The following is a 22,909-nucleotide window of genomic DNA, read 5'->3' on the forward strand; positions in this document are numbered from 1 at the left end:
CGCTGGTATAATTCAGAATTCATTGTTCCATCAATGATGGCAAGCCGTCCTGGCCCAGATGCAGCAAAACAGGCCCAAACCATGATACTACCATCACCGTGTTTCACAGATGGGATAAGGTTCTTATGCTGGAATGCAGTGTTTTCCTTTCTCCAAACATAACACTTCTCATTTAAACCGAAAAGTTCTATTTGTCTCATCCATCCACAAAACATTTTTCCAATAGCCTTCTGGCTTGTCCACGTGATCTTTAGCAAACTGCAGATGAGCAGCAATGTTCTTTTTGGAGAGCAGTGGCTTTCTCCTTGCAACCCTGCCATGCACACCATTGTTGTTCAGTGTTCTCCTGATGGTGGACTCATGAACATTAGCCAATGTGAGACAGGCCTTCAGTTGCTTAGAAGTTACCCTGGGGTCCTTTGTGACCTCGCCAACTATTACACGCCTTGCTCTTGGAGTGATCTTTGTTGGTCGACCACTCCTGGGGAGGGTAACATTGGTCTTGAATTTCCTCCATTTGTACACAATCTGTCTGACTGTGGATTGGTGGAGTCCAAACTCTTTAGAGATGGTTTTGTAACTTTTTCCAGCCTGATGAACATCAACAACGCTTTTTCTGAGGTCCTCAGAAATCTCCTTTGTTCGCGCCATGATACACTTCCACAAACATGTGTTGTGAAGATCAGACTTTGATAGATCCCTGTTCTTTAAATAAAACAGGGTGCCCACTCACACCTGATTGTCATCCCATTGATTGAAAACACCTGACTCTAATTTCACCTTCAAATTAACTGCTAATCCTAGAGGTTCACATACTTTTGCCGCTCACAGATATGTCATATTGGATAATTTCCCTCAATAAATAAATGACCAAGTATAATATTTTTGCCTCATTTGTTTAACTGGGTTCTCTTTATCTACTTTTAGGACTTGTGTGAAAATCTGATGATGTTTTAGGTCATATTTATGCAGAAATATAGAAAATTCTAAATTCAAACTTTCAAGCACCATTGTACACCCTTTTATACTTTTAGTATGTATCTCTTACCTCACTTTTTTTCTTTTACCTGTACCTTTTTAAGATACAGTATATCCACATTTTGCTTTTATTTGTTGTTTGTATTTATTGAAATTGTCTCGTCTCTTCTCTTAAAGAAGGTTTGTGGGTTCTTTTCTGTTGTATCTGTGCCTTAGCGAGTTTACAGAGCCTCACCACAAGCATTTCAGTGTATAACTGTTTCTGGCATACTGTGCATATGACAAATAAAATGAGTGACATTTGCAGGGGGAAGACACAAAGATAGAAAAGAAAGATACAAGAATACCACCCCAGAGACAAAAAAAATTCCAGTTTAGTACCCTTTTTTTGTATGATTGGTGGCTGGACACCAGGCTGATAACAAGAAGCTAGCTTCTACCTTACAGCTTTGGCACATTCCTCCACTGAAGAGTGGATGCTCAAGAGAAACATTCAGGGTTCCACAAGAGATGCAAATGTCTGTGAAAAAATAAGGAGAAGGTAAGGTCCCGTGTGATTTCAGTGTCTTAAGGCCGATTTATACTTCTGGTTAATGTGTACAGTATGTACGAGAGGTGTGCTAGTGCGCAGTCCTCCAATGGATTATCTACTTTCTGTCTTCTACTGACAAGCTCGCGCTCCGAAACTGCTTTCTGAAAGTGTGGTCCATTAAAAACCTTAAAACAGCTTGGGACAGAAATGCATGTAAAATACTCTGTAAAAATCTCGGTTTAAGAAAATATTCCCTGTGCGAGTTTCTCAGACTTTAATAAACTTTAATAAAAACTCTGATCAGTGAGTGCAAGCAAGTTTTCCCCCAGCGTTTCATGTTTGCTTCACATATAGTGATATGATCACATTAATGGATTTGTTTACAGAAAACTACAGTCATGATATTGTGTTAACATAAGTGTATTATATAATGTGTATGGCTTCGTAAAGGTTGTAGTTTGCTAGACTGTAGCTCGCTAGTTTAATCCTGCTGGATCACACACTTAACTTGCTCTTTTTTCTAACAGACTCCCAGTAAACGCACAGTGTAGGTCATGTAAACCACAGCAAGTCTCATCTCATCTCATTATCTCTAGCCGCTTTATCCTGTTCTACAGGGTCGCAGGCAAGCTGGAGCCTATCCCAGCTGACTACGGGCGAAAGGCGGGGTACACCCTGGACAAGTCGCCAGGTCATCACAGGGCTGACACATAGACACAGACAACCATTCACTCTCACATTCACACCTACGGTCAATTTAGAGTCACCAGTTAACCTAACCTGCATGTCTTTGGACTGTGGGGGAAACCGGAGCACCCGGAGGAAACCCACGCGGACACGGGGAGAACATGCAAACTCCGCACAGAAAGGCCCTCGCCGGCCACGGGGCTCGAACCCGGACCTTCTTGCTGTGAGGCGACAGCACTAACCACTACACCACCGTGCCGCCCCCACAGCAAGTCAATCCAAATAAAAACTAAAGCATCCGTCGATCAGTGACTGACAGAATCATGACTAAAACACTAATTAAACTGAAGTGCTTCAATACAAGAGATGCTAAAGACAGACAAGTTAAAACACTTCAGACATGATTTCAGCAAGAATTCACTTAATGAATCAAAACGTGAGGTTTATTTTTTCCCCCCAGCACTTCTCAGAACAAAGTTGTGCCCGTGCTATCTTCTGTTTATTATCCCTACAGTGAAACACAGGATTCACATGGGTTTGGTCCTTCTTCACTGTCTAAAATGCAAAATTTTGGTTTGTATCATGTGACAGCGTCTCCTAGAGGACACACTCACGTTGCGTGTAAGCATGAATCCTTCATCGTGTATGAGCGTCTGTGCAAAACGTCCTGGCATGAATGCAGAAGTATAAATCAGCCCTTAGAGTTCATGGGAAACGCTTTATTAGTCAGCAGACATTATCATAAATAAATACCTTCAATATTCCTGCACTTCTGGCGCACTTCGTACACAAGCCTCTCTGAAAAAACAAAAAGCAGAAAAGAAATGGTAATTAGGACTATCTGATTCCCTATGTAATGTTTACAACCTGATGTTTATTTTGGAAAGCTTAGCAGTTGAGGCTGATGATCCTGATTAGAGGCGTGTGCTGATATGAGAGGTGTGTGTTTACGTTTGTGTGTATGAACTCGGTGAACTCCATGCCCCTGGGTTACTGTGTTGACTCACCTCGGGTTCTTTCATCAACGATGTCTTTCACTTTGGGCTTCTCTGTGCCTGTGCTTTTACGAGGCCTTTTGGCAGGTGGGGGCGCATAGGCTGCGGCTTCAGGCTCCACCCACATTTCCGGGTACACTTCCTTATATGGGTTGCGCTCCTCTGTAAAAGGCCGGCTCAACAAATCAGATCAATCAAAACAGACTGGAGAATCATATAACAACAGAACGCTACTACGTGAATTAGCTAGTCAGAGAGTAATGATATTAAACCCAAGGCACTTATCTCCAGAACACCAGAGTGTACATGGGCTTTCAGGATAAGCCCTTTGATTTGAATACAGTTGAAAAAAAAAAGACTAGATCAGTTTTGCAGATCCCTAAGAACCATTACACACATCAGGTATGCAGCACCACATCTCTCAGATTGTTTGGTCAACAACATACATGTACAATAGGGTGCATCAGTTGCCCTCACTTTCATAAAATCTGATGCATTTTTGTTTGGGTGTTCCTTTTCACCAATAAAGACATCCTGTAAAATTTTTTGACCATATTCAAAAGTCTAATGGTGGCACCATGAGGTTCATTTTTTGCCAAAAAACGCTTATTTTATGTTTTCACATAAGGTTTGAATCACAATGTTGGACTCCATTTATTGATTTCTTGTGACCCAGAGATCATGTTAAGAACCTTTGCAAGGGACTGAGAAGCATTAATGTGATTCATAATACATTTGTATTGTTTAAAAGTAGTTGAACAATGATTCAATGAACAGCTAAAACTCAAACTGTGCTTGATAATATATTTAGAATATGTACTAAAAATGTGGATCTAATGCCGCTTTTCCACTACAAACGCGGCTGAGTTGGGCTGAGCCGTGCCGTGCTGAGTTGGGCTGAGTCAAGCTGAGTGGGGCTGTTGGAGTTGCATTTCGACTACAACCGCGCTGAACCATGCTAGCTGGAAGTGGGTGGACACATTGGGTGGAGTTAGCGAAAGTGGGTGGACGTCACGTGATGTCGTTAAGCGGTGCAAACAGTGGCATCAGTGATCTTTTAATCGGTAGTCTCACGACCCGGATAGTAAACAATAAACATGGAGGACATGGAGTCGTTAGTGTTGCTGGTCTTGGTTCTGTGGCTTGTTGTCACCGACAACGCCAACAGATACTGGCAAGAGCGTATAGATGAGGCAAGGCGCATAAGGCTTCAGAAATTCTCGTAATTCTTCTTCTTCCGGGTTTATGGTGTTTACAGATCCCAGCGTGCTCGCGGGGCGTGTGTGGGCATGTGAGGACACTCCTCCTCACCAATCAGTGCACAGGGGAGTGTCTGCTCACGCCCCCAGCCTCACTCAGCTCGGTTTGGCTCGCTTCAGCCACACTCCAAAACCGTGCGAGTTTTGGGGGCTGAGCAGGGCTGAAGCGAGCTGAGTCGTGCTGTTCTGAGGTAGTCGAAACGCGAGCCGTGTCGGGCTGAAGTGAGCTGAAGCGAGCTGAAAAAGGGTAGTGGAAAAGGGCCATAAGATATTTGGTATACTAATAGGTGCCATAATGTTTCATGAAAAGTGATCGAAATTTTGTCATAAAAGTCATAAAATAGCAGCTTTTTCTATAACTTTGAGCTCCTGGTGCCACCATTAAACTTTTGAATTTTGTCCAAATATTTCACCCAGTGTGTTTTCTTACCAAAAGGAACATAAAAACAAAAATGCATCATGATCAGAGGAACTTTTCATTTTTAGGGGGCAACTGATGCACCCTAATGTACAAGGTTGAGAAACAAAATATACAACAAATACCAAGAATTTGACTCCACGTCAGATATGTGTCTTCACTTGTACAGGAATGCCTTTTAACCACATACTCCCTTTCAAAAGAGCATGGCAATAGCATTTACCTTCTGGAGGCTCCAGGCTCTTGGGGCCAGTGGGCTGGAATCCTGTCATGGCCCATTCAATCATCTGCTTGTTCTGCATGTCCACCGACTTACAGGTGTCAGTGTCGTCACTCTCAGGACAGGTGAGGAATACTTTTCCTGCTCTACTGCTGGCTACCTGAACATATAATTTCAGCAGTCGGGTGTTCTGGTCACATTTCTGCATAACACTAAACACAAGTTTATTTACAATCCCATTGGTGAATGCGCTCTTGAGAGTTTAAAGCTGTACCTGTAGCACCTCATAGATGGCTTTCTTGTACATTGGCTGTTTGTTGTAAGTCGGCTGGTGGAAAGCACTGCAGAAGGAACTCAAAGGCAACAATTTCTCAACACAGACCTAAAAACAAGGGATATTTGGAACACAATTTCAACTACGGTTGGTGATGCGCCACTCGTGGGAATATAATTTTAATATTTCAAATATTTTCCCGTAACATATTTAGAAACACATGCACAGTTTTCCTGGAATAGGCTCTAGATCCTGACCAGGATAAAGCCATGATTGAAGATGAATGAACATAATTGATGACTTGAAATACATACCACAGAGAATTTGCCATCACCGAACCACATGACCCATCTGGTTCCCTCAGCAGCTCGGCTTCGACCGGTCATCCACCAGGAGACGATGCGTCCAGGCCACCAAGAGAAACCGCGCAGTTTCCCCCACACCAGTTCACCAATGCCAAAGCCTCTGCCATCCTGTACAAGCCACACAGACCTCATCATCCAGTCCACAGGGAGTTCTGTATTAAACTGTGGCTTATCTGCTCTGTTCTAGTTGCTAAAGCTTTCATCATTCCTACACGGTAACAAGCAACTATTTTATACATATCATAAAACTATAATAGCTAGCAGTTCTTAGGAACAAATATGGCAGAAAGCCATATCTCAAGAAACGTACTCAATCAGATGTGCCTGGCAGATTTTGATCAATAGCATATTAAATTCTGTTCCAAAATTAGATGCAATAATCCACAATCATGCTTCGATTTGTCATTCTTTAACAATTATCCTGACAGTGACAAGTGGACACTTGCTGAAGATGTGCCACTACCTCATACTCAGCCTCTGTGTCAGTGGACTTTGGTGAGGTCTTGTCTCCATCCCCTATAGGCACTGGCTCTGGCGTGGTGGCCACTGTAGGAGATGCTGGGTCTGTAGGCTGTTGCTGTTGCTGGGGTGTAGGCTGTATTTGTGGTTGTGGCTGAGCTTTGGGAAGAGCCTGGGTTAGCTGCTGCTGTGTTGGTGGTGGCGGTGGTGGTGGCGGCGGCGGTGGTGGTGCAGTGGTCAGTGAGCTGTTGATGGTGCCACAGGCCATCTGAGGCTTGGCCTCCACCTCTCCATGCTCCTCCATCGAGTTCATTATGGAAACCAGTTTGGCCTTCTTCTCTGCCTGCAGCACGTGGGACAGGAACAGAGAAGAGAGAGAGAGGTGAAGTGCATTCAGCAGAGGCAGACTTGCTTTGACAGCCCCTCCTGAGAATGACGCGGCTCCATGATGATAATCACTAGGTCTGTTTACACTACAGTAATCCCACATGCCGAAGCAAATATTTAAAGTCCTCTTGATTAAGAATGAGCAACTCCCTTCTGAGACTGAGGAAGGTCAAAAAATGAAAAATATGGAAACAATCCCCCGATCCCCTAAACAGAAAGCCATTTGTGGCCCCTTTGAAGCCATGACGTTTCTGTTGTGGTTGAGGTGCACGGAAAACAGCATGGTGCAGAGTTCACTGAGTTTGTCGAACCGGACTCATTAGGTCAACAACAGAGGACGCGAGCCAAGCCGTGACTTAAGCTGCTCACAGAAAATCCCCAACAGCTGTGCACATTCTGCAACCCCTCTCTCTGTTTCTCTGTTCTCGCTCTCGCTTTCTCTATGGTTTAGCCACTCACGTGAATCTTTTTTATAGCTATATGCCTTTCTGCTGCCAGCACCCAACACCATCTCAGGTTTCAATCACCACAGATGTAAATTGGCCAAGGCAAGTTTGAAAGGAGGAGGAAAAAGGCATTTCCCTTTTGTTTCACCTCCTCTATTTTCACCCACTACATCTAGTAAGCTCCAGAATTATTGGCACCCTTGATAAAGATGGGTAAAAAGTTAGATAACTGTTGGTGGTTAATCGGTTTAGTGTCATACTGAATAGATGAATATTTAAATAATATTGGATGGCTCTGAGTGGTATATCAGATATATTCCATTCAGCCAGCATGATATTGAACGAGTCGAAGACTCGTTCAATATCATGCTGGCTGAATGGAATATATCTGATATACCATGAAAAAAAGCCATTATTATTATTATTATTATTATTATTATTATTATACTACATACAAATTCCTTTAAGGTGTTCAACATATCTTTCTCTTTCAAAATTCTCTCAAAATCTTCCGTATGTAACGAAGCATGCAATATCGTAACCCATATTCAACGTTCATTCTCCATTGGTGGAGTGACGTAATACACGTCGGATAAGCGATATGCTAACAATATTGCATGGTATCAAACCAAATGAATGAAACCCGCTAGAATGGAATAGAATACATATATATTATTTACCAGCTTAAGGTCGGTCCGTATCGTGAAATACCGTGACAGAGGTCTTGAAAATTCTGACCGAGGCCTCTGGGCCAAGGCCAGTATTTTCAAGGCCGAAGTCACGGTATTTCATGATACGGACCAACCTTAAGCTGGTAAATAATATATTTATTTTTTTCTTTACCAAATTCTAACAGAAAATGAGAGCGCCCGAAAGGGAAACCCATCAGGGTAGTAAAATTCGCTTTTGCTGTGAACACTGTCGTTATCGCTATCCATGCTGTAAAATTAATGCGATTATACTGAGAAATGCGAAAATAAATGTTGACAAAAAATTGCTACTATGTTTGTTGTTGTTGTGAACGAGCGAATCGCCAAAGGTCCGTAACCGGGGCCTGGATCGTAGGATTCCGGACTGCTCGCGAGCCAATCAGAGTGCACGATTTGATGGAAACCGGACCGCAAAAAAAAAAATGTTTTTATTCCATCGAAAAAGTGTCCTGTATGAATAATAATAACCTTTAATTGAAGTAAATTTAGTACAAGAAAATAAAACAACCCTTCAAAAATATATTTTCTAACAAAACCATAGTTATTGCTATCCCTGTATTTAGTGCTGTATGACTTGCCTTTGCCAAAATAACAACACTGAGTCTTTTCCTATAAAGTTTAATGAGATTGGAGAACAGAGAGCAGGAAGACTCCTCTCCAGGTCCTCCAGGGGTCAGAGGACTGGGATGATTCTCTAATAATTCTGTGTGGATTTGGATGTATGCTTTGATTCATTGTCCTGCTAGAAGACCCAAGCAAGACCCAGTTGTAGCTCCTTGGCAGAGGCAGCTAGATTTTCATTTAACGTTTCCTACTACTTCACGGAGTCCATAATGCCATGTATCCTAACAGGATTCCCAGAGTCTCTGGAGGGAAAACAGATACCCAGACCCAAATTCATCACAAATCCTTTACTGTACTTTACAAAGGGGATCATCCTTCATTTAATGCCAAACCACCTTGAGGGTTTGTTGCCAAGATGCTCTATTTTTGTCTCTTCTGACCACAGAACCCAGTTCCTGTAAAAGTTCCAGTCGTGACTAGTAAACTCCAGGTGTTTACATTTGTGGTTAGAATGAAAAGGCTTTCTTCTGGCGCACCTTCCAAATTGTTTGTTAGCATGGAGGTGGTGTCTAATTGTAGATTTGGAGACTTAGTGACCCCAAAATGCTTCTGTAAATCTCCAACTGTGATGCTTGGAGAAATTTTTGCTTCTCTAACCTCCTACTAATTGTGCATTAGGGAAAAATACTCTCACATCCTTTTCCAGGCAGGTTCATTACAGCTCCGGTTGTTTTAAACTTCTTAATTACTGCCCAACAGCGGATACGAGCTGTTTTTAAGGCATGTAGCTTCTGTATTTTTTTTTTGAGCCATTGCCTGTTTTATGAAGCTTAACAAACGTTTGTCTTACTTCATTTGTGAAATCTCCATGTTGATGAATGATGAATGTGTACATCATATTTACACCCTAGAGAAACAGGAAATCACAGATGAACATTTATGAGTTTCTAATCAAAACACTCAGGTGAACTTAAACAAGTACAATATAAATAGCAGCGTGCTTTAAATAGGCAAAATATTACATTTTCTCTATCAGAATTTCTCGACAATAACTAATAAGGATTTTTGGCGGGGTTTGGGGATGACTGTATATTTACAATCACACAGATCCACAAGAGGAAGTGAAGCCAGGAGCACTGAGTCAAATGTTTGGACACACCAACACTGAGATTTTCTTAATTTTTACTATTTTAGAATAACAGCGTTTAGCAGATGTCCTTATCCTCAGTGACTTACATTACTTATAGACAGTTGACTGAGCATTTGCTGTGTTGTGCATGATGCCATAGCCATCCGTGGCCAGGAGCTCAAGAGAGCAAAACTGGACCGTGCTCTCAGGTACCCCTTTTCCACCAAATCAGTTCCAGGGCTGGTTCGGGGCCAGTGCTGGTGCTGGTTCACAACTCGTTCAACTTGCGAGCCAGCTGAGAACCAGCTTGCTTTTCCATCGCTCGCGGTGCTAAGAGAAGACACGTCATTACGTCGCTGTATACGTCATTACGTCGCTGTATACGTCAGTTACGTCGCTACGTTTGCATAAACCTTGGCGCGAATATCGAAGCAAAAACAATGCAGCAACAACAACAACAATAATAATAATGGATGACTTCGCGTTTGTACAGCTGCTGCTTCTCGTTGCTTAAAAATGGCGATCTTTCGCGGTCTTGTTATTGTTGTCGGTCTTAACAACTCCGCCCCCCCGCTGACATAAGCGGTTCTTTCCTCTGGCCCAGCAGAGAGCTGGTGCTAGCCTGGAACCGGTTTTTCTGGCCCCGGAGCCAGTTCTTTGTCAGTGGAAACAGAAAACCCGGTTCCAAACTAAGCACTGGCCCCGAACCAGCCCTGGAACTGGGCTGGAAAAGGGGCAAGGGAGGGGTGGCAATCCACTCTCTCTCTCCCGTCAATTACAGTGATGCTAGTTAATCATGGCCGTCTGTGAGCTCATGCATCATGCGGAGGGTGGGCGGGTAGCGCTTTTCCCTGAGTGTGTTACACAGCCCCGACACTGCATGAACATGATAGCCTTCGCCCTGCATGGTTGGTAGCTGCCGTGTAATAGTCTGTGAGTGGGAGGTGGCTATAACTAAATTAGGAAGAAAGTTTGTGAGGGGGTCAACGACAATACTTTATCAAAATGTTTTCAAGACAAGGAAAATATATAGTTAATCTGTTAGTATAGTCAAACTTTTGATTAGTAGTGGTGAGAGAGAGAGAAAGGAAGAAGAAGAAAAAGAAGAAGAAGAAGAAGAGAGGGGGTGATGATGTGGAGTAGAAACATGTGGCCTCCACTTTAGTTTATAAATATCTGTATAGCTTCTCTGGCTGCTTCAAAGCACTAGGGCCATATGCTTTAAATGTTTGGCAGGCCCTCAACAGAGACTGTAGGCTTTTGTGAGCAGCTCTGTCTGTACGTGCACATGTATATTGGTATTGTATCCCTACAAATTCCAGGTGCTTCAAGTCAGGTAGACACACATGGATGCTTTAAAAATAATCTGTAGTCTACAGTAAGCCTTTATCTAATCCAAATATTTGCTCGGGCTCCCTGTACTGATTGAACCTCCTAGATTGTTCATTATTGTTCGGGATAGTAGAGAATTTATATATGATACAATAAACCACACCTATAAGGAGGAAATATCGCAGACTGAGTGAAGTTGCACTTGGCATAAAAACGTCTTACGTTGGAAAAACAACACCATTTTGTTGCCCGCTGAACTAAGAATTAAGTAATGGGAAAATTCTGCAAAGACCCTTATCTTGCCCACTTTTTCCAGCAAAGGAAAGGAAGGGGTTATTTATCTAGAAAATCTATTGAAAACTAACTCCCCCAACACCCCCTGCTCACAGCGCTGGGAAGTAAAGAAGCGTGAGGTGGCTATAAGAAGTCGGGGTTTGTTTCTGGACATTTTCCCAGTTGTAAATGCCCCCTGCTCAGGGGCCTCACTGCAGGAAGAGTTTGACTCTCCAAATCACAGGAGAGGAGGAGGGGAGGCATGGAGGGTTATGGAAGTACAGTACAGTACAGTCTTTATCATACACACACACACACACACACACACACCACTGACAGCTTTGGCAAGACCAAGGCATCTGTGCCACAGGTCGTGTGTGAGGCAGAAAGCAAACGAAGGAATTGTCTGTACTGCTGGATCAACTAGTAAGCACTACTGACGCCATCACAAACAAAATAAATCAATCCAAATTCGATTTAGTTTTGGTTTGCAGCAACAGATCAGAGGACAAAGCACAGACAGGCTAATGTCTGATGAAAGAGGAGACCGCAAGCCTTTTTTTCCATACTACACTCAATCACATGGTGGAGTTGTTCAAATCATAACTGTCTTGTCTCTTTGTATTCATGGGCCAAAACCAGTAACGAAAGGCCCACGAAGGCAACGGGGCAATCCATTCTGATAATGGAGCCCAGCCTGCTCTCTGGATGACAAGAACATCCCCAAGGCAATACCATACACACACACACACACACAAGAACAAAATTTGCTCACCCTCAATGAATGCTATCTCTATAATTTCATGTTGTGTCTCCAAAGTAATATTAGTGCAGTGTACCATGGATTTTAAAGGTTCTGACTGCAAAGTTGAATTCTGGGCAAAAATGTTCTATTTGCTGCTGTCGGACTTTTGAGATGTTTCACGGTGATTTGAGTTGAAACTGAGGAGTTGCGCTGATGCACACGTCGTGGATCCTATGTGTAAATGTTTTGCCGAGATAAAACGCATCCCACATTTTACGATTCTGGAGACTGCCGAAGCAAGTGAGCAACAATATCATGTGACCACTGTGGGGTGTGTTTGACCTACTTTTAACCAGAACAAGTCGGCATAGGCAAAGATGGCGGACTCCGCTCTCCCGCCAGCTAAAAGCCAGCGGAAAAGAAAAGGAAAATATAAAAGCGAATCCGCTAGAAAGCATGCCAGAAAAGCGATGGAAACCTAAAGGTTGTCCGCAAGAATTTTCGTGAAGGGACAGGCCGACTCCTGGAATCGAAAGAAGGATGAAACAGGTGCGAAATCTGACAGAATTTGCAGCGCTTGTCTTGGATTGGTGAGTCTGAGTATGGAGTTACAGGTATACACCTAAGGTTTTGATTTTACAGATAAAGAAACGAGAACAGGGGCGGCACGGTGGTGTAGTGGTTAGCGCTGTCGCCTCACAGCAAGAAGGTCCTGGGTTCGAGTCCCGTGGCCGGTGAGGGCCTTTCTGTGCGGAGTTTGCATGTTGTCCGCGTAGGTTTCCTCCGGGTGCTCCGGTTTCCCCCACAGTCCAAAGACATGCAGGTTAGGTTAACTGGTTACTCTAAATTGACCGTAGGTGTGAATGTGAGTGTGAATGGTTGTCTGTGTCTATGTGTCAGCCCTGTGATGACCTGGCGACTTGTCCAGGGTGTACCCCGCCTTTCGCCCGTAGTCAGCTGGGATAGGCTCCAGCTTGCCTGCGATCCTGTAGAACAGGATAAAGCGGCTAGAGATAATGAGATGAGAAACGAGAACGCAAAAGCAGTAACAGAGAAGAGATACTGTACATTCGTCTTTTGCTTCACGGATCTATTCATGAATGTAAACCACAAATTATCCCTCCGACTCAAAACTCTCCGACATCGATGCAGAGTCACGATGTTTTGCACGCGTCGCCATCTTGGTGTGACACAGTTCCATAGTTATGATAATTAGTTCAAGCTCCTCGTGTTCGGCTGTTTCCATAGGCCCATACTGTCTAGCTTAAGAGGTAGGAAAACGGTCCCAAAAATGGAGAAAAGCAACCCTCAACACATCAAAACGACCACATCTCGTCTGCATATTGTTCTTGCGGGACATGGGAAAAGGCCATGCACAAGAAAAGAATTAAAAAAGTTCAGATGACTTTGCAGTCAGTATCTTTAATAGATAAAGGAAGGAAGTGAAGTGACCTACACTTGGAGGTTCCACTGTTTTCAGGCACACTACAGAGGTCACAGCACAGGCCACAGGTGGTTTCTACTACAGATAGTAGGTAGTCATATAACTGAGGTTACAGGAAATTATGGTCAATTGGTAATTTATGGTTGATGTCTGAAATGGTTAAGGCAATGAAAAACAAAACGAGCAAACATTTCTGCATACAGTCAGCGTAAATAAAATGAGATATGAGACTAAACCGGTCACTTTCACTAGTCGTTAAAATGTCATATCTGGCTTTTTTCTTGAATGCCCAAGCAGATAAACTAATCATCATTTACATCCTACACATATTATGTTGCGATAGTTCAAGCATCTGATTTCTCTATATCTCTAGATCATGACCAAGCCACATACAAACACTTTTTAAATTAAAATTTAAAAATAATAGTCTCATTCTATTTGCAGATAATTTTGTTTCTTTCTAGAAAAGCTTGAAGCGAATAAACATGTCTAGAAATCAGCTTAATAAGCTTACATTATCTCACATTGTTTTACTGCAATCTCAAAAGTAAGGAATAAAACATGATAATAAAACATGTTAGTATAAATACGGAGATGATTATAGGAAATCGCTCGCTCTGATTGGTCGAGAAATTGAGACTATTTCTTGATAATCACCTCCAGCAACTTGGCAAAATGGCGGCCAATTGCTTTGTCACTGTAAGTGAGGAAGAATTACAAATTATGAAAGAAAATGCTGTTCCTAAAAGCACTAAAGATGCTACAAAGTTTGGTCTAAAACTATTCCAAGGTAAGGTGGAATTGTGATTTATTTTATCCATTTCGAAACAAAGTATTTTATGCGAGTCGGCACAGATAAGTGACACAAGTGACACTTTGCATGTCGCTTTTGAAAACTGAAATAAATTATTTTTAATACAGTTGTTTTAAATAAATCACCTGTGTATTTATACTAAAACGATGATCCACCTCGGGCTCAGTGAATATCGGTGAATAATAACCTCGACTTCACCTTGGTTATTATTCACCGATATTCACATCGCCTTCAGCGAATAATTATTAAATGTTGCATGCTGTTATAAGATAATAATCAGCGCCTGGGTGGTGTGACGCGGCACAACGCAACGCAGAGTTATTGTTACCACCCCAAAGTTTGTTATTTTTCTTTAACAGAATGTCCCAAATTGTTTTGTCTATCAAGAATTTGTCAACAATTACAAACTTCTTTTATTCATGAACATGCTGTATCTTTAACTGTTTAGAGTTACATTTAGTGCGACTGAGCATTTGCGAAACAACTTAGGCTTCATCCACACGACAACAAGATTTTTTTTTTTAAATATCGCGTCCACATGGGTAACGGATCAGTAAAATATCAGGTACATATGGCAACGCAACGCTTGCTGAAAACGATGCAATACACATGCCACACCTCTACGTGCGCTGTAAGACGGTTCCCATCGGAGACACCAGAACAATAGAAGAAGTAGACGCATGCGCATAAACCCCTTCTTCTGTAGCATCAGCCACATAAAGTTTTGATTATTAATCAGTAGCGTAAAACGAAAGACGCGGAAAGAGGAATGAATGGGGGTAGATGGAAGCCGGTACGCCAACATTCTGATATCCTCCAGAATTCTTTAATGGTCCGGAATAAATTGAATGCTACACGTTGATGGATTACTTTGTTCTTCTACGCCCTTTTTGAGGAATGTATTGTCGGACTTAAACCAACATCTGAAGAGGTGAGATCGCTCCTTTTTTTTCCCCATTTTTGCTGGCGGGATTGTTTTTGTTTTTGGAAAGCAGTGAAAATATTTTGTAAGCGCGTTTCATGAGCCAAGTTATAGGATTTGTTGACAACTCGCATCGAGTTCGTTACACTTCTACCCGGCGTGAAGCACTGACAGTCATGTGGTTGTGACGTCATCGTAAACAAATCCGTTCTACTCATCCAGACGACTTCGCAACGGCGCCGTTGCCAGATTTTTCCACTCTGGAACCCGTTCTCAAAAGATTTCGTTTTGGGGCACTCAAAACGCCAGTGCCGTGTGGACGCCAGGCCGAAACGATAAACAATTTTATCAGATTCACCTGAATCCGTTGCCGTGTGGACAGGGCCTTAGTTCCTGATATCATCTACATGAACGGTAGCCATAAACAGTCGTTCCCTCACCAGACTTGAAGTTAATACGATGAAAAGAAATGCAGCTATTCATGTTACTCAGAAACCAAAAGGCGTAAACTCCTCGGTCTACTTTTCCATGGCTGAAAACTTATGAACTGCTACAAAGCGTAACACTGGCCACTCCTCCTTTTGTAAATAAATTTCTCCTTACAGAAAACATCACCGTATTAACGATTATACATTTTTCTGTGATAAATGTACCATATGATAACCTTATAATGAACACATTAATATAAACCTAAGATTTGAATTATAGCCAGCGTTATTTTCGGTGCATTTTCAGGACGACAAAATTAGTGAGAAACCACCAATGACTGCACACCAAACAGGTCATTTATGTAAAAGCTCGGTACAATACAAAGAAGATGCCCTGGAGAAGCTGTTCAGTGCTTCCTCTGGCAGTGTGAAATTGAAATGTGACATTCCTGTGGAGTATGAATTGCCGTCATCATTATCATGACAACTGCGTATATTCTGACGTGACCTCTGTGAGGGGCTGAACAAAGGGTCCTCACTTCTTGGCCTCTGGAGAGCACAGGACAGAGGATGCATCTGGCCTCCATTGTGGAAAGTCTTTAAAGAGCTCCAGCAATTAGGAGCCTTACAGAGGTCAGCCATGCAAAAAGAAAGCAAACCAAGCTCTAATAAAGAAGTGCTTTCAAACACTCGCTCTTTTTTTCCTTTCTCCTTACATGGACAAAAATCGTGTTTTTTGTCTTCAAATTCTGTCATTTCACTAATAACTGCTTAATAATTGCCAAAAATATTAAGCTTAAAAGAGCCAGGCAGGACTAAAAGCCTGGCTGTGTTTGTGCTGCTAGCCTTGACCCACAGCTCTGGCAGTGTGCATACGCCATGCAGGTTCACTGGGTTCGTTCTCTCCATTTGCATATTCTTAAAAAGACAGGCACCATATTTCCGTTTCGACACAAGCCAGGGTGAAAGATAATATTTACATGCGTATATCATTTCTTCCCGGTCTCCAAAGCAAGAGATAAGCTTATCAGCATTGCTTAAATCAACAACAACTGCACTAAAAGACATATTTTCCTCCAAAACTCTGACATTCAGCAGAAAATAGAGCACTATTTTGCAGCTTGTTGCTTTAAGCAGACACAGGAAAAAAGAAAGCATAATCAACCAGCATATAACATCTAAACTTCTGCAGTTTTTGCAAAATGGCAGCAGACACTTTGAAAGAAACTGCAGCGGAGACACTGAAACAGGAAATACTTTGAGCATGCGGCGATCCCCTGCGATTACATACAGTCAAACAAGTCTACTTTTTTTTTTTCTGCAGACTCCAGCGAACGCATGGGCTCCCTCCTCTCTGAACTGAAAGAGATGGGATTCCTTTAAGCCACCAAGAGCAGATGGTCCATAACAAGTCTCCTGGAAATACCTGAAGTCAGCATAATTCCTCCCTTAGCACAGTCTACTCAAACCTGCATGCTGCCCCCCCACCACCACCACAGCACCCTCACCCCCACCCCCCACGCACGCACGCACACGCACGCACACCCGGCGCTATCAACAACAAACAACTCAGCCGACCTACCCATGCACGCCTGCGCTCAGCACTTTAAATCCAACGTGTGTCTCTCAGGCTTTTTTTCCCTTGCCCCCACTCTCGGGTTAGAGGAGACCACTCAAAAAAAGAGCAAGGAAAAAAATAGAAAGCATGAACATTTCTTTGTCTGGGAATTCAGGGTCAGGTGGTTGTCGACAGGAATTCTGGTTGGCTAGAGAGGACTTGCAAAGTGTTGGCAGGCAGCCAGGAGGCCGTCTTGCAAGGAGCGCTGGAAACTTGCTGCAAACCTCATCTTCACCCTTATATCCATAGTATTGGGTTCATTTCCATAGGAGAGAGGAGGGACGGGGAGAAGTGAAGACAAAAAAAAAAAAAAATGGGTGGGAAGGAAGAACTGACTGTAAACTTGCAGACTTATTGAAACAAAAACATGTTTGACTTCACTCATATTCTCAATTCTCTTCAGGCGCTACTTTTACACCATAACTACTGTCCTACTTTAACAAAACTCGACTCACTACACTGGTAACTCTTAGCTTGGAAGACGAAGCAGCTCATCACTCCCAGTCAGATGTGTTTTCAACTATTTTGAGCTGAGAGGTGCGCAAAAGCATGACAACACAGAGCTTTGGAAAACAAGCTGAATAACAACAAATATGGGCTTTTCTATAAAATGCTTACCCAGAGAGAGCGGAAGAAAACATACCCTGGCTTGACCCAACGGATAATCCCAACCGTCCATGTGGGTGCCTGCTGCACTGGAATGTTACGATGATCACGAGACAACTGCGTATCCTGCTAATTTGGCAGTATTTTCAGCTGCCCTGACATTTTTATGGCTTCTCCTCAGTCCTTCTTTGACAAAGGGCAAAGGGGGTAGGGAAGAAGCTTAGGGGGGGATGTCATCCAATAGTAGGCCCCTTTTGGTTGCCATGGAGACAGAAAATTATGTAACTCGGAGGCTCTCACTGTACCCTACATTACTAGAAGGAAAAAATGTCTCTTGCCAGCAAAAGACTGGAAAAACTTTGGAAAGATGCCCTACAAGCTCAAAGAGCACTGCATACGCCATGATCTTCTTAAAGGAGAAATCCACCCTGAAATACTTGCTCATTAATATTTATAATTACACATGTCAAGTCAGTTTATTTGGATAGCGCTTTTAACAACAGACATTGTCGCAAAGCAGCTTTACGGAAAAATAAAGATTTTAAACACGTGAATTAAAGCATTTATCCCTAATAAATGTATCCCCTTACATCAGTTAGTTATGGTCCACTAATCTGATTAGTCATGTGCCGATTGATCGGGAGTCATGATGTTTATTATAACTGGGACATTTCACTATTTGGATGATTCGCTTGTCTGTGCTTGCAAATTCCAATTCTAGCAATAGTTCATTACAGTAAATCCGTTACTACACTTGGTACAGGCTGTCGGTCAGTTTGTGCATTACCATGGCAACACACAGGGCTCTGACCAGCTGTGCCTCTGGGAGCTATTTCCATTGACGGTGCAATAATAGACAAAATATTTGTCCATGTCTTGTCGGAAATATCAGTTACTTGATATTAATTTCTTCTTAATATAACTGTTATATAAAAGCAATATCGCATTCACAACTGGGCTGTTATGCTGAATGTTGGCATGGCTATGATTACCGGCAGCCTCATGGCGACACACGAATGTGCCAAAATATAGTACAGCAGCATTTGTGATATTACTTAATTACCATGTGATACTCATTACATTACAGCCATTTAGCAGACACTCTTATCCAGAGCAGACGTACAACGTACCCAGAGCAACCTGGGGAGCAGTTGGGAGTTAGGTGCCTTACTCAAGGACACTTCTGCCATTCCTGGTGGTCAAGGGAATTGAACCAGCAACCTTTTGGTCCCAAAGCTGCTTCTCTAACCATTAGGCCATGGCTGCCTCATATTCAGTGATGTCCAAGATTTATTTTATAATTAAAAGTAGACAGCCTTTCAATTTCATAAAATCGGTGAAGTTTACACTACCGTTCAAAAGTTTGGGGTCACCCAGACAATTTTGTGTTTTCCATGAAAAGTCACACTTTTATTTCCCACCATAAGTTGTAAAATGAATAGAAAATATAGTCAAGCCATTTTTCTGGCCATTTTGACCATTTAATCGACCCCACAAATGTGATGCTCCAGAAACTCAATCTGCTCAAAGGAAGGTCAGTTTTATAGCTTCTCTAAAGAGCTCAACTGTTTTCAGCTGTGCTAACATGATTGTACAAGGGTTTTCTAATCATCCATTAGCCTTCTGAGGCAATGAGCAAACACATTGTAGCCTGGGCCCGCCCATCCTAAGCGTGACGCAACATGAGGGCCTGTTCTGAGCTTAGTCTGGCCAGGCAGGCTATCTACAGCATTTCCAAGCTCCCGAAAAATCGGGAACCAATCAACTTTGAGCATCTCCAACGGCCCTGGGTAGAGGCGTGTTCAAGGCAGTGACGTAGTAGAACTACGACTGGAAGCCATAGATTGTTTACAGCAGTAGATGCTATATTGAAAGCATTCAAAGGGAAGTTCTGATTGAAAACGGAGCAAAGAGCAGCCCTGGAGGTATTTATTGAAAGGAAGGACGTTTTCGCCTTGCTCCCGACCAGCTTCGGTAAGAGTTTAATCTACCAGTTACTCAAGCAGTTTCCGTCGCGTCGCATACGTCAGAGGAAAGAGTGATGTGATTGGTTTAAGCTTCGTCACAGCCTTTTCTGGCTTCGACCAGTAGCAAACTGAGGCATTTCAGGGAGGTGGGTCAACCACGGGCTCTGGGAAACGGTTTGGCTTAATAGCTTGGCCAGACCAAATGCTCAGAGAGCTTTGAAGTCGCGTTAGCCAGGCTAAACACATTGTACCATTAGAACACTGGAGTGATAGTTGCTGGAAATGGGCCTCTATACACCTATGGAGATATTGCACCAAAAACCAGACATTTGCAGCTAGAATAGTCATTTACCACATTAGCAATGTATAGAGTGGATTTCTGATTAGTTTAAAGTGATCTTCATTGAAAAGAACAGTGCTTTTCTTTCAAAAATAAGGACATTTCAAAGTGACCCCAAACTTTTGAACGGTAGTGTAGTTCCCTCTGAAATTTGGTCATTGTGATATATGTATATTTCTGTAATATCTTAAAAAAAAAAACAGGCCATTCTATGGCTGGGAAGTTATTTAATTTGAGGGGATTCCCTAGCAAATAACGTGCGTGAAATCGCTCGCTTCACGCAGTCAAGCAGACAGAGGAATTCCGTGTGCGCATGCACATGCTTACCTTAGTTATCGTCTTCCTCTTCATCTTTAGGGTTTTACGGCGACTGGCATCCAGTGTTGCATTCTACTGCCATCTACAGGTTTACTTTGACCGTGCACTGACAGTTACATCATTCTGTCGCTAAACGAACAGCTGATCACACCGAGGTGCTCGCTGACCGCCGATATTTTTTTAGTTTGGTCCTGCGTTTCCTTTCCTTCACAACATAACGTCTTTTCTTCTCACTTTCCATTACTGTAGTCGGTCTTTCCAGTTTCGTTCATACACTCATGTCTGCCATTGTTCTCTCTTGTTTCAAATTTGTATCCCACAACGCCTTGCGCAAACGGGGATAGCACACCACATGATGCATGACATAGTATCTTGTATTGCATCATGGTGAAGTGAGAAGAAATAGCGGAGAATTTCGGGCCATGTGGCCCTAAATTCATTAATTGTTCTATTAAAAAAAAGAATAAAATGGAAGTCTGTGATTCGAATTCAGTAGTTTTCACTCCATTAAACAAAAATAATTGGGTGTCAGGGAAAATTCTTTTTATGACCTAAACTTGAAAAATCTGAAAGGCAGTCTACCTTTAAGCTATGAGTTGCTTTATATGGTTTCCTCCATTAAATAAAAAATGCCATTTGACTCCCTACTGACAGTGGTGACAGATCATGTGCTTCAGTTCCACCTAAAGTGACCTTTGCAGTAGTGCTTTAGTCCTTTATTCTGTCCATCTCTCTCACTTCCTCATCTGTACATTGCCTCAAAAAGACAGGGGTTCCAGTGCCTCACCGTTCATGCGAATCCCACTGTCCTCAATCAGTGTTCTTGACATCTCGTAGATCGCTAATTGGTGATCACGCCCCCTTATTCAGGTCAAGTGTGTCATATAGAGGTGTTACATTCTGAAACTTGGGACTCCAAGTTTGTTATCTCCACTATTAGTGCACTGGATCTCTCATTAAAGCTGCAGTAGGTAACCCGTAGAAAAAAAAAAACGTCTTGTCATATTTGCTAAAAGTGTCCTGACAACGGTACAGGAGACAGATAATCTCATGGAAAAAAATCTGGGTCCTCTGGCTCCACCTAGTGCCCCTAATGTCATTTACAAAAATCCACCACGCCTGAATCAAAACAACCAATCAGAGCCAGGAGTGTTTGACAGCGTCTCAGTCACTTCTCTTGCACACTTTAAGGGCAGCCAGCCCCCCTCCCCTGCACATGCTCTCACTCATGAACACCTGAAAGGATTCAAAATGATTCCAAGCCACATTTCTGCTTGACAGGTAATTATCCATGTTTAGTTGATGCTTGATTTGATTTTCAAAAATATTAACAACAAACCTAAGATGGTAAAGGTTACAGTAACATTCCGTAGCGCATATCTCACATTACTGTGATGTTGCAGTCAGGCTAATGTTAGCTTGTTTCTGATGCTAAGGCTACTGGTTAGCGTTGTTTTTGATTGATTGATTGATTGATTGATTGATTGATTGATTGATTGATTGATTGATTGAGTCATCTCATCTCATTATCTCTAGCCGCTTTATCCTGTTCTACAGGGTCGCAGGCAAGCTGGAGCCTATCCCAGCTGACTACGGGCGAGAGGCGGGGTACACCCTGGACAAGTCGCCAGGTCATCACTATCCCCCTGTCCACACGAGTACGCGGCCTCACCCAATACGCTGTCGTTTTGAAAAAAATCTCCGTAAGCACGGCGTCGTTTCCAGAAATATCTGCGTCCACACGGATTCACTGGAAACGACCCAAAACGCTGTAGTACATATGCCAGGCCTGTATGTGGCGCTGTGACGCCGCCACACCAATACACTAAAACCGGAAGAGAAGCCATGGAGCATGCGTATAAAGGTCACGCGCTGTTTACAAACAAGCTCATAACAGGAGAAGAGGACGATCATGGCCAGCGCAACTCTGAGAGGAAGAGGAGAGTCTTTTGTGTGGACCGACAATGAAGTGATTGTTGTTGTTATGACGCGTCTAGCGGCGGCGGCTGAGGTTGAAGGTTAGAGAGGCGGGGCTTATACGTCGTCGTTTCTGAAAAAATCCGCATTCGCTGTCCAGACGACTCCGGGCTATCCGGTGTTTTAGGATTTTCCCACTCTGGGACCCGTTTTCAAAAAATACCGGTTTCACACCTCGAAAAAGCCAGATCTGTCTGGACGCGAGGCCGAAACGATAAAGTATGCGGATTCGACAAAAATGTACTCGTGTGGACGGGCCCAGACACAGACAACCATTCACACTCACACCTACGGTCAATTTAGAGTCACCAGTTAACCTAACCTGCATGTCTTTGGACTGTGGGGGAAACCGGAGCACCCGGAGGAAACCCACACGGACACGGAGAGAACATGCAAACTCCACACAGAAAGGCCCTCGTCGGCCACGGGGCTCGAACCCGGACCTTCTTGCTGTGAGGCGACAGCGCTAACCACTACGCCGCCCCCTGATTGATTGATTTTATTGAGTAAAATAATGCACAAAATACATAAATATAGTGTACATTAAGATACACGGATAACACAAGAACGTGTATAACACTTATTTCCATTGTGGTCCGGCACAATGGAAAGTTTTATTTGAAAGTTGCTGAAAATATCTTTATGAAGTGCCCAGACAGTCGTATTGGTTTGGTGTTTGTCCTGATATCCATGAGTGCCTGT

At 42.9% G+C, this 22,909-nt stretch overlaps 1 protein-coding gene across 14 annotated transcripts in view; it reads right to left on the minus strand.

Moving 5' to 3' along the window:
• dnmt3ab (DNA (cytosine-5-)-methyltransferase 3 alpha b) overlaps nucleotides 1–22,909 on the minus strand; it is a 102,467-nt gene that overhangs the window by 26,793 nt on the left and 52,765 nt on the right. For 6 of the 14 annotated variants that reach the window (XM_060934117.1, XM_060934120.1, XM_060934118.1 and 3 more), the window contains 7 exons: nucleotides 6,192–6,530; nucleotides 5,678–5,836; nucleotides 5,364–5,471; nucleotides 5,093–5,249; nucleotides 3,205–3,354; nucleotides 2,951–2,995; nucleotides 1,419–1,498 (listed from right to left, as the gene is read on the minus strand). In XM_060934117.1, the coding sequence (XP_060790100.1) occupies nucleotides 1,419–1,498; nucleotides 2,951–2,995; nucleotides 3,205–3,354; nucleotides 5,093–5,249; nucleotides 5,364–5,471; nucleotides 5,678–5,836; nucleotides 6,192–6,530 (1,038 nt within the window). The other 8 variants (XM_060934127.1, XM_060934126.1, XM_060934125.1 and 5 more) reach the window with 8 other exon arrangements.

This window comes from Neoarius graeffei, chromosome 11, assembly GCF_027579695.1.
Source record: "Neoarius graeffei isolate fNeoGra1 chromosome 11, fNeoGra1.pri, whole genome shotgun sequence".
Taxonomy (NCBI): domain Eukaryota; kingdom Metazoa; phylum Chordata; class Actinopteri; order Siluriformes; family Ariidae; genus Neoarius; species Neoarius graeffei.